General features: G+C 33.6%; 1 protein-coding gene across 1 annotated transcript; it reads left to right on the top strand.

Moving 5' to 3' along the window:
- Positions 1-980: 980 nt before the first annotated feature.
- Positions 981-3936, top strand: LOC107032397 (F-box protein PP2-A13-like). The gene is made up of 3 exons (XM_015233993.2): positions 981-1395; positions 1826-1944; positions 3298-3936. The coding sequence occupies exons 1-3, from the start codon at positions 1081-1083 to the stop codon at positions 3740-3742; spliced, it is 879 nt and encodes a 292-aa protein (XP_015089479.1). The 5' UTR covers positions 981-1080; the 3' UTR covers positions 3743-3936.
- The last annotated feature ends 8387 nt before the right edge of the window (positions 3937-12323 follow it).

The following is a 12323-nucleotide window of genomic DNA, read 5'->3' as shown; positions in this document are numbered from 1 at the left end:
TAAGGGAATACTTATGCATTTTCTCGAATTGAAAATAATATTAGATATGCATAGATTGGGTATCATCACGCAACACAAAGGAGAGTGTAAAGAGGTAACCAATAATGTATAGAGCAATGGATAAGAATTTATCAATTTTGTTCCACATACAATCCTAGTCATAAATGATAAAACTACAATCTACAAAAATCTCCATTCCCCACATACAGCAAATACCTTTTGACTTGTTCTACAAACACAAACATCAAACCCAAAACTATTGTGTATATACCATCAGACACTGACACCTTAACCTCTTCAAACATCCACCTCCCTATATACACCAATACTATTAACACCCTTATATGGAAATTCCATGATTTTCTATGTTTTTCCATTTTTCACGTTTTCTCCGTCTCAATTTATTATGATATGTTTTGTTGAGTTTTCCTTTTAGATTTAGTATTTTCTTTATCTCATTTTGTATGATGTTATCAATTTTGATATGATATTTTTAACTGTTATTTTTAAAATTTATAGTTTAAAATAATTTTTAAATATTTTATATAATGATGAATTATTTTATTAATAATTTAAGAAAATGAAATTTAAATTATTTTTAATTATAGTAAGATGACATTTTTTAGAAACAGATCAAGAAAGAAAAAAATGCGCATAAAATGAAATAAATGAGTATGTGATATTTTTTATTTAATATTTTCTAACCACAAAATTTATAAGATAATATACATTTTTAAATCTAAAATCATAAATTTCATTTTATTTTTTAATTTTGTGTACAATAAACCTCTATCTCAAATTATATGACTTGTTTTTCTTTACCGTCAATCTAAAAAATAATAACATATTTTTATATTTAACTATATCAATTTCACGTTAAATGAAATGATTTATAATCATATGAATATTTATTTCAAAAATCATAACGTTAAATTAAACTACGTCATATAAATCGAAACATCAAAAACAAAATATTCGAATTGGTAGGCATAGAAAGTATATTTTTAAAGTTAGCGTTAGCACATTACTCAACAACTCAGGAGTAATTTCTCTCTCTAACTAGTCTCTTTTTTTAGAGTCATGGGTGCTAATGTTTCTTCTTCCATTGACTCAACACAAAATGAATTATCAAAATCAAAAAAACTCGAAGATATACCTGAGGCCTGCGTTGCTCTAGTATTATCTTATTTAAATCCGCCGGAGATTTGCATGATGGCCCGAATTAATCGGGCCTTTCATGCAGCTTCTTCGGCGGATTTTATCTGGGAATCCAAATTACCTTCTAATTATAAGTATATTCTTCACGAATTACTTGGCCTGAGTGTCACAGGGATAAGCAAAAAGGATATTTTTGCTAAGCTTTTCAGGTCTAATTCTTTTGATGATGGAACAAAGGTTAGTTTGAAAATTTTCTTATTTGATAAATTTTTAAAGGGAAAAAAAGGATAAAGAACTATCATAAATGGTATGTGGATACTCTCTGTCATATTTTAGGGACATAGATGTCCCTACCGTCCAAAAACTAGAGCATATATACTCTTTATACTAACAGACATACATGTGGCACAATCTTATCCTTCGACCCGACATCGGATCGATGGATAAGATTGCGTCACGTGTCTCTATTTAGTCTTCCGTTAGAGTGAAGGGCATATACGATCTAGTTTTTGAACGACAGGAACATCAATGTATCAAAAGTATGACGAAAGATATGTACATGCAATTTACGATAGTTCGAGAGTATGTTTATAATTTTTCCCAAATATACTATTTAAGAAAAAGTTATCGAGTTTGACTGAAGTCAAGAATTTTTTTATGGTTATAGGAAATATGGATTGATAAGAATAATGGAGGAGTTTGCTTGGCAATTTGTTCGAAGGGAATGAGGATTACTGGTATTGATGATCGGAGATATTGGAATTATATTTCCACGGATGAATCAAGGTGGGTTATATTTATTAGTTACTATATATATTAGTCTCACTCCATCTGAATGAAACTAGATAGATAAATAAAAAGATATTATTTTATTTTGTGTTTTTGTTTGAGATTTGAAATTCGAATTCTCTATAAAATTTTAGCGTAAAAAACTTTTGAAGATTATTATTAGTCATAATTATTCAATCTGGTTATTAGCTTTTACATGACCTCCTCATAAATCTAATCTCGTGAATATTTTCTAAATTAATTTATTTTTACTTCGGTTAAATCGCAGGAGCTCCACTTTTTTGGAAAGATAAATAGTGGTAACAATAATGAAATTTCAGCCAATTATTTTTGCCTGAAAGGAAAAAGTTATCTTATCAAAGTAGATTCTCATTTAAAAAGATTTATGTGTTAAAAAATAACAAACTCTAGCCAAATATCTCATATATAAATTTGTCCACCAAATAGTTGAAATAATAAATCATTGGATCTTAAATAAGATATTTACACAATTGCAATTTCATTTTTTAAATATAGTAATAATATCTAAAGAGAAGAAATACACCGTTAATAATTCATTATTATTAACAAAACTAATTTTATTTGACTAAAATGATAGAGATCAAGCCAAGTGTTATTGTCTAACTCATTTTATTAAAAGTAACGTGTAATAGGTCACGTATATATGCTCCCTTTTTTAATGGAAAAAAGAAAGTGACACTTTATTAATAATAAAAGGAGAAAAGGCAATAGATAAAAACACAAGTTGAGTGTTTCTTTTTTTCTTTTTGAGATGCAGTCTATTTCAATAAATAAAATAAAGAAATAAGTTTAAAGGTTCCTTAACAGGAATGAAGCATATAATTGGGATTTAAAAGTCAGACTGAGTATATTTTTGTTTTATTTTCAATAATTTATGGGCATTGTGCATATAAAAAAGAAATATGTTTATCAATTTTGGATTAAATATATTTTAAAATGAAGTATAGTTGAAACTAGGATTTAAAAAGTGAACAAATGAATTAGTTAACTTTCTCTTTTAATAAATGAATTTAGTATTTTAATTCAACAACTTTCATTATTAAATGAAGTTATGGACTAAATCAACAGAATAATTACTACTACAAATAAAGCAAGAGTTGATTTATATAAACAAGATATTTCAATTTTATATTTCACTAAATTATGCTCTTTGTTTTAACTCTACACTATTAAATTTATCTTATATACACGAGACTCTATCCTTCATCTGGTTGTTAAGGATTCGATTCTCCACCTTATAATCTTCTTTTCAACTTCCCTTGGTGAGGGTTCGATTCCCCATCTTATAATTCACGATAGACTGATTGATTGACCAGTATTTTCTTATAGGTTTCAAACTGTTGCATATCTTCAACAAATGTGGTGGCTTGAAGTTGATGGAGACCTTGAGTTCCAATTCCCAGTAGGGACATATAGTCTATTCTTTAGACTTCAGCTAGGCAGGGTCACGAAGAGGCTAGGCCGTCGAGTCGTCTATAACTCAGAACACGTTCATGGTTGGGACATAAAACCAGTTCAATTTCAATTAACAACATCAAATGGTGAACGTGCCATATCTCGTTGTTATTTGGACAACGTAGGTACATGGACACATCATCATGTGGGAGATTTTGTAGTTGAGGATCCCATGATCATGACAAAAATAAGATTTTCATTGACACAAATAGATTGTACACATACTAAAGGTGGTCTATGTGTAGATTCTGTTTTAGTTTGTCCAATTAGTTTAGCAAAAGTGTTGAGGTCTTTTGATAGTTTGATAGTTACCAAATGATCACATCATGTTTTGGCATATAGTAGAGAAATCATGAGTGTATATGTATAGTTTGTTTTTAGTATATGTTGTTTGTTTCTTGTATATATTGATTTTGTGTTTTTCTTTCTTATTGCAATTTTTGGATCTTAGATGAATGTATGTACATTATTATTGAGTTTTTTCACAAAGTGAATTGAATTTTCATTTTTTTTTTTGGTTGTTCAAGAATCAAGATGATTGAAGCACTTGTGTATATTTATATCAGTCAAAATAATTAACTATATGTATAAAGAATACACATATATTTGTATATCTAGTAAGCAAAATTGGGCGAGGGGGGAGAGATGATCGTGATTGGGAGAGGAATGAAAGAGGCAAGAGAGACATAGAGACTAATTGTATTTATGTATCGGTTAAATAGTTGTATATTATATATATACATTTGTATATATGACAAGCTAGATTGAGAAAGAGAAGAGAGAGGCAAGTGAAATTGGAGAGGGAAGCGAGAGGCGAATGAGAGAGGGCAGAGAGTGGGAGAGAAGTGAATTGTATATGTATATCATATATACTAGATTTGTAAAGCCCGTGATGAGCACGGGCCCAAACACTAAAATAATTGTATTTAAAAGTATTTGAGTTAACATCAACGTCAAACATATACCACTCTTGGACATTTCATCAACTAAGGATACAACTTTTTCAAGTGATTTCGATTAGTGTATCCCTTGTATTAACATTGAATATGTAGTGTGATCAAAAGAATATTCCTTTAGCTTCATATTCTTGAGGATATCACTTGCTGAATCCGATATGCCATGTCTTCAATTTATGAGCTGGAACAATTCTACATTATATTCAACACTTCATGACTTATACCATCTCTGTCAATATAAAATGTTTTTCAAGAACATACATCTTCCTAGACTAAAAAGAGGTGAACAAGTCAAAGTTGACAGATTTTATTTGATACAAAGTGGATCATCATTCCTAGATCAGTAGGATAAATTATAGTTTACCACAACATATCGAGACAAACACCAAATCAACTGTTAGCGAAAACGTGAAATTATAGAACAAGGAAGAACAACAATATTTAACGTCGTTCGGATCAAAATGATCCTACCTCCACCAAAGAACAACTGCACCAATATTTATTTCACTCTACAAAGAATACAATACAAGAGAGAAAACACAAATGCCTTAGAAGGTGAGAAGGCAAGTGAGAGAATGATTTGAAAATGAATTAAGAGCTACCTATTTATAGGAATAAATTCATCCTATTGATGCCATACATGACATCACTATATGTCAAAAATGTCAAGGTTAAGAATATGAAACCATTTTATGGTTTGCCTAAACTTCACCTACCAAGATACTATCTTTGACTTTTATTTTGTGCTAATTTTCTTCCTACCAAATATTCATGTTAATTCATCTTCCATTTAGTTTAATTCCAAAACAACCAAACCAACTCTTTCAATCTTCACCTTGGTTTGTGTTCCAAGCATGCGTATAAACAACTTTGGCCAAAACTTCTAAGCTTACAGGGCAATCCCACTGTAAGAAACAAGAAGAATCAAACCTTTGTTGAACATACCAACTCTACCTACCAGTTGTTCTCTTAGAGTTGCATCAATTGATGCATACTCCCGCCAAGTCCTTGCAGTGTGCAAACTTGGCAAGCGGGACTATTTTGGTCAACATGTCTGCAGCGTTATCGTCTATGATAACCTTCTCAACCTTGATAGCTCCCTCTTCTACGACATCTCGAATAAAATGGAATCTGACATTAATGTGTTTGGTGCGCTCATGAAATCTTTGATTTTTAATCAAATGAATAGCACTTTGACTATCACATCTTAGAATTGATTCAGGCTGAACCTAACTCAATTCTGCTACCAAACCTTTCAACCAGATAGCTTCTTTCACTGCCTCCGTTGCTTCCATATATTCTGCCTCTGTTGTAGACAAAGCGACAATAGACTGTAAAGTCGATTTCCATCTAACGGCACTGCCAACGAGAGTAAAGATGTATCCAATTTTGGACCTCCTTCGATCAAGATTCCCTGCATAGTCAGAATCTACATAACCGAGAATTGAAATACCTTCACTTTTCCGGAAGGTTAGGCCAACATTAGGAGCTCTTTTGAGATATATCAATATCCACTTGACAGCTTCCCAATGCCTTTTTCCTGGATTTGCCATATACCTGCTTACCACACTTACAGATTGGTCAATATCTGGACGTGTGCACACCATAGCATACATTATGCTACCAACTGCGCTCGCATAAGGAACCTTTGACATATGATCCACCTCACCCATAGACTAAGGCTTTTGTAACTCTGAAAGCTTGAAATGAGAAGCTAACGATGTACTTACAGGCTTGCTCATATGCATATTAAATCTTTCAAGAACTTTTTCGATGTACCTCTTTTGAGAAAGTGTACAACACCATTTTCTCTTGAAATCTCCATTCCAAGAATTTTCTTTGCAACTCCCAAATCCTTCATGTCAAACTCCTCCCTCAACAGTTTCTTTCAAATATTTATCTCTGTGATGTTGTTAGCAGCAATAAGCATATCATCATACAACAATAGATAAATCATAGAATTACCAGACATCTTCTTGTGATACACACAACTATCAAATGCACTCCTCAAAAATCCATGTTTAGTCATGAATGCATCAAATCTCTTGTACCACCTTCTAGGGGATTACTTCAAACCATACAAAGACTTCTTCAGTTGGCATACATGGTCTTCCATTCCTTCATCTAGGAAACCTTCAGGCTGATCCATATAGATTATCTCTTCTAGATCACCATGTAAGAAAGCAGTTTTGACATCAAGCTGTTGAAGCTCTAAATCAAATTATGCAACCAATGCTAGTAGCACGTGAATTGAGCTATGTTTCACGACTGGAGAGAAGATCCCATTGTAGTCAATTCCCTCCTTCTGACTGAAACTCTTTGCAACCAATCTCGCCTTGAACCTAGCATCTTCCACTTCTGGAATACCTTCTTTCTTTCTGTAGACCCATTTGCATCCAATTGTCCTCATCCCCTTTGGCCTTTTAACTAAGACCCATGTCTCATTTTTGTGAAGAGACTCCATCTCTTCCATCATGGCTAACTGCCATTGTGCAGCATCTTTGCAATAAGTTGCTTCAACATACGAAGAGGGCTTGAGATCCTCAATCTCTTCTTCTGCAGCTACGAACCATGTGCAATCAAATTTTCTTGCTCTATAAGACGTTTCGGTTTTTGTATTTGTCTTTTGTCCCTTCCCTTCGCAATTGTGTATGGTTCATTGGCAGCAAGTTCTTTAAGATCTGCATCTTTTAACTCATCAATTTGAGTCTCTTGATCTCGTTACTTGGTAAGCTCCACCGGTAGAGATCGTTGTTCCGGTCTCTTGATAACTCCATAGAGACTTTACGAGGATCAAGTATAGAGGATTCATCAAAAGTAACATCTCTACTAACTACAAATTTGAGTAAAGACAAACACCAAAGTTTGTACCCTTTTACTCCATCTACATATCCTACGAATATGGCCTTTTTAGCCCTTGATTCAAGCTTTCTTTCATTAACATGATAATAAGTTGGACACCTAAACATTCGTAAGTATGAATAGTTAGAGGGTTCCCCTGACCAGACCTCATTCGGAGTCTTAAAGTCAATCGTTGATGCTGGAGACCGATTGACAATATGAGAAGCAGTATGAACTGCTTCAACCCAAAATACTTTGGACATCTTGGCTTGTAAGAGCATATAACGAGCCTTCTCAAGAAGAGTTCTGTTCATTCTCTTGGCAACTTTATTCTGCTGTGGTGTATGTCTGACCGTCTTATGCCTTGGGATCCCATGAACCTTGCAGAAATCATTGAACGTTTCACTGCAAAACTCCAAGCCATTGCCTGTGTGAAGATACTTGATTTTCCTCTCCATTTGATTTTCCACCAAAATCTTCCACTCTTTAGATGCTCTTTCCTCCATTCGATGGAAAAGCTTAGAGGGACCCCATAAATCTGAATGGATGTAGTCTAGAACCCCTCCTGTCTTGTGTTTGCCAGTGCTCAAGCTGACCTTTTTCTGCTTCCCTAAGACGCAGTGCTCACAATATTCGAGTGTGCTGATCTTCTCACCATTCAAAATGTTGCGGTTGCTCAATATCTCCAATCCTCACGCGCTCATATGGCCTAGTCTCATGTGCCATAATTTTGTCTTGTCATCATTAGATAAATGCAGTGTAGATGTATTTATAGAGCCAATAATGGTGCTTCCCGTAAGTGTGTAAAGGCCATCCTCCAGCTTGGCCTTCAACATGACTAAAGATCCTTTAGTCACTTTCATAGTTCCTCATTCACTCATGTACTTATAGCGTTGTTTATCTAGTACCCAGGGAGATCAAATTCTTCTTCAGATCAGGAACATGATGGACTTCTGTAATAGTCCTCATGACTCCATCATAGCATCGAACACGAACTGAACCAATGCCAACTATTTTACAAGTTGCATTATTGCCCATTAGTACGGTTCCTCCACTTGTTTCATAGCTACTGAATCAATCTCTCCGGAATGTCATATATAGAGTACAACCAGAGTCTAAGACCCATTTGTTGTCATAGACTCCACTTTTACATGATGTTGTTTGTACATAATCATCATCATTATCATGTACTTGCTCAACAATGGATGCACTCGCCTTTTCTTTGGACTTCGACATAGGACAATCTCGTTCAAAGTGCCCCTTCTTTTGATAGCCCCAACACTCCGCATTCTTTTTGTTCACACGAGCTTTGATTTGTACTTCGATTTGCTCCTTCCCTGTTGGCTAGTACGACCTCTTATAAAGAGTTCACTAGCTTCGTCACTTTTGTCTCCTTCAAAATGCATTCACACATCACAAGAGTTAAGTGCTTGCCACACTTGCTCAAGTTTGATAGGTTGTTTTCTATACATCATTGAATTCTCAATATCACGATATTTTGAAGTCAATGAATATAACAAAGAACATGTAAGCGTCTTCTCGTCCTTTTTAATTCCAGCAGTTTGTAAGTCCATCACTAGTTTATTAAACGCATCTAGATGGTCTTGCGACAAAGTACCTGAATCCATCTTAAATATATGAAGATGCTGTTGTAACAACATTCGTGTTCTCACTGACTGATCCTGGTAAAGCCCTTCCAGCTTTTCCAATAACTCTTTGGTCGTCTCTTCGGTACTTGTACTCACTTCATAGAGTATGTTAGGTGCAAGGGACAATTGGATTACACTCAATGCATCTCCTTCAATCTTCTCCTTGTCGGAATCCGATATCTTATCGGGGTATTTTCTATCAATAGCATGGATTGAACCTTCCCTTCTGCAGTAACGCCATCATCTAGATTTTTCAGATATTGAAGTTGTTGCGATCTATCAATTTCAAACTTCATGGAACTCACTTTTTTTTACTTGTTCTTCCTTTTCTACTACAATATATTTGGAAGAAAACCAAAGTAATCCTTTTCTGGTGTGGAAGTTCAGACTGTGCTACAACCACATAGCCTACTCAAATAGAACCTTGGCTCTGATACCAATTGTTAGCGGAAACGTGAAATTATAGGACAAGGAAGAACAACAATATTTAACGTGGTTCGGATCAAAATGATCCTACGTCCACGAAAGAACAACTGCACAAATATTTATTTCACTCTACAAAGAATACAAGTGAAATACTATAAGAGAGAGAACATAAATGCCTTAGAAGGTGAGAAGGCAAGTGAGAGGATGATTTGAAAATGAATTAAGAGCTACCTATTTATAGGAATAAATTCATCCTATTAATGTCATTCATGACATCATTATATGTCAAAAATATCAAGGTTAAGAATATGAAACCATTTTATGATTTGCCTAAGCTTCACCTACCAAGATACTATCTTTGACTTTTATTTTGTACTAATTATCTTCATACCAAATATTCATGTTAATTTATCTTCCATTTAGTTCGATTCCACAACAACCAAACCAACTGTTTCATCAAAATATTATCGTTGCACATTCCTAGACAAAAAACTCTGCTTCTGCAGGAGAAGCACACGAAAAGGAATAAAAGTAAATTCAAATCTCAAGTAGAACCACAAGAAATAAAAATGAAAACACTAAATCTGAAGTAAACATATTTTTTATTAAACAAAACCTATGTTAAGCTTCACCCAATTAGATTTAAGTTTTCCAATGAAACATGGCCAGTGCATTTGCTAGCTAAATCTAGTGGTATATTAGCTTAAATCTTATAATTGCACGTCATCCATCAAAAGCAAGAATGGATGCTAAAGTTAAAATTCGTAATGATTCTAGTGATGTGTATAGTATATCATGTTCGGTAACTTGACTCATTTTCAATTTGCAAGACCAACTTACATTCACAAGAAATCAACATATTGTGAGTTCGCCGAAGATTTATACAAAGGTTTTTTTCATTGGTTTAAGCCTAAGTGATATTAATGATCAAATGATCATCATCCTTTTTCTGTTGTAAGTCATCGAATTAATAGGTGTATGCATAGAATTTTTTTGCACTTGATAGGAAAACATAAAGGCACAATCCAATCTGATCTCAAGGATGTATGGTTATCTCAACAAATGATATTTGTCAGCTAGGAGTGTCCAAATAAAGAGTGTTAGATAATTGAAATGTTCCCTTGCAGAACATAATTGTTATCTCCCATAATGTTTCTGTAAGGCCAAAAAAAATGAAGACTCCAAAAAAGGGAGTTTACATTCAGATGAAAACGTCACACATTATAGGGACTCCAAAGTAGAGTTTAGTATTATTTCATGATATTATATAAGCCTGTAGTCGACTTTATCCATCGTATAATGTATTATAATCTAAGATTACCAAATTGATCTTAAGCATCATATCTTATCCTTACATGATCATTCTTTCAATTACACGAATTTAATTATTAGGATCATGCAACAATCACCGTATTAAGTTATTGCTTCACACTATCTGATGAAAAATTCTAAACCATATTCAACTTAGATAAATATCCAATTCACTACAAAAACTTAATTTATTGGTGAAGTGTTCTCTAACTTGTGTTCCAATACTATAGTTGCAACATTTATCTAATCCAAAAACAACTTTTCAATACAAATACAACACCAAAATTGGTAACTGTCCATTATCAATACACAAACTCGAGAACTGAAAATTCTTTCAACATCAATTTGAAGCATCTGAAAGAATGTGGAATTATACCTGAAGGCTTGGAAATTGGAGAACGTGAAATCAATCTTTTTGTATAATTTGACCTGCTTATTGTTTTGGGCTTGGAAGCAGCCATCCTTTGAATAAAGCATAATAGCTCACTGGTTAGATATCATGAAGTCTGATTTAGTTTTCTGACAACTTAGCATAGGTCTCTCGAGCGACATATGTTCTTTCTCTGCAAATTGAACTTACGATTGTCATGTCAATTATGTGGTCATTTTATTGGATATCTGTTAATTCTACGCAAAATAAAAATTTTATGACTGAACTGATGTATAGATTAAATGATGTATCGATAAATTCGAATTCACCAAAAATCACATAGAAGGACCTTTTTGTGTCTTACCGTTTCATGTGCTCATTTATGTGACTTCCCCTTCCATTTTGGTTGTATCTCTTATCCCACTTTTCGTTTTGTTGTCCTTCTGTTTTCATTAGAAGTATTATCCATGCTCAATCTGGAGAGTAGTTGACCGCCATATTACTTAATTTTGAAACAAAAGAACTCAGAGAACACTAAAGTGTGTAACAAACATGATCGAACACCACTTGGAACTTGAAGTCTACAACAACAGTTTAGCAGAAAGAGGAAGAGATTATGCTTATTCAGTTGAGGCGAAATGTAGAGCACACTTTGTAAGAATTTTATAATATTTTAATTAATGTTCGGTACTTATATATGGGAACCTTACAATTGTTTGAGAAAGTAGACAAATGAGTAATTTTTGTATTCTCTTAATATCTGGTTTTCCATAAAGATACCTACATCTCAACCTTTTGAGTATCAATTCACCAATAATGAGACTTATTTAAAGTTCATTTAATGAATCCACACATTCTTAAGGCTTTGTGTTTAGCCAGACCACTAATGGTGATCTCTCTCATATTGGCCCTTTGTTTCAATTCCTTATATCCCTTCCAGCTTCATTCATACGCAATCACGAACACATTATAATCATAAGGTATTTACCATACACATGGGAAAGTCGATTGTTGATTAATGAGGAGAAATCCAACACAAAACATGTAGGATGCAACTACCTACTCCAATTCGTGTCATGAAAGAAATATATGAGCAAAATATACTTCTTCAATCATTTTGCAACTTTTTGACCAATCTCTTGTGACTCAAGTGTATTTTGCCTCAAAATCTCACTTGTCATATGTACCAAAATATGTAGGACTTCTAAACTTCATACAATGCAAAATCATAGAGTACTTGTTTCAATTAAAAGTACCCAGAGATTCTCAGCTCATCCATTTTAGTGTCTGAAGGTTCCATGATAGGTACTTTCACACATCTAGCCTAGGCCGCATAGCTAATGCAAA

The sequence above is a fragment of the Solanum pennellii genome, chromosome 10 (assembly GCF_001406875.1).
Source record: "Solanum pennellii chromosome 10, SPENNV200".
Classification (NCBI taxonomy): domain Eukaryota; kingdom Viridiplantae; phylum Streptophyta; class Magnoliopsida; order Solanales; family Solanaceae; genus Solanum; species Solanum pennellii.
Note: the sequence above shows the minus strand (reverse complement) of the source record. Positions and strands in the feature narration are given on the sequence as shown.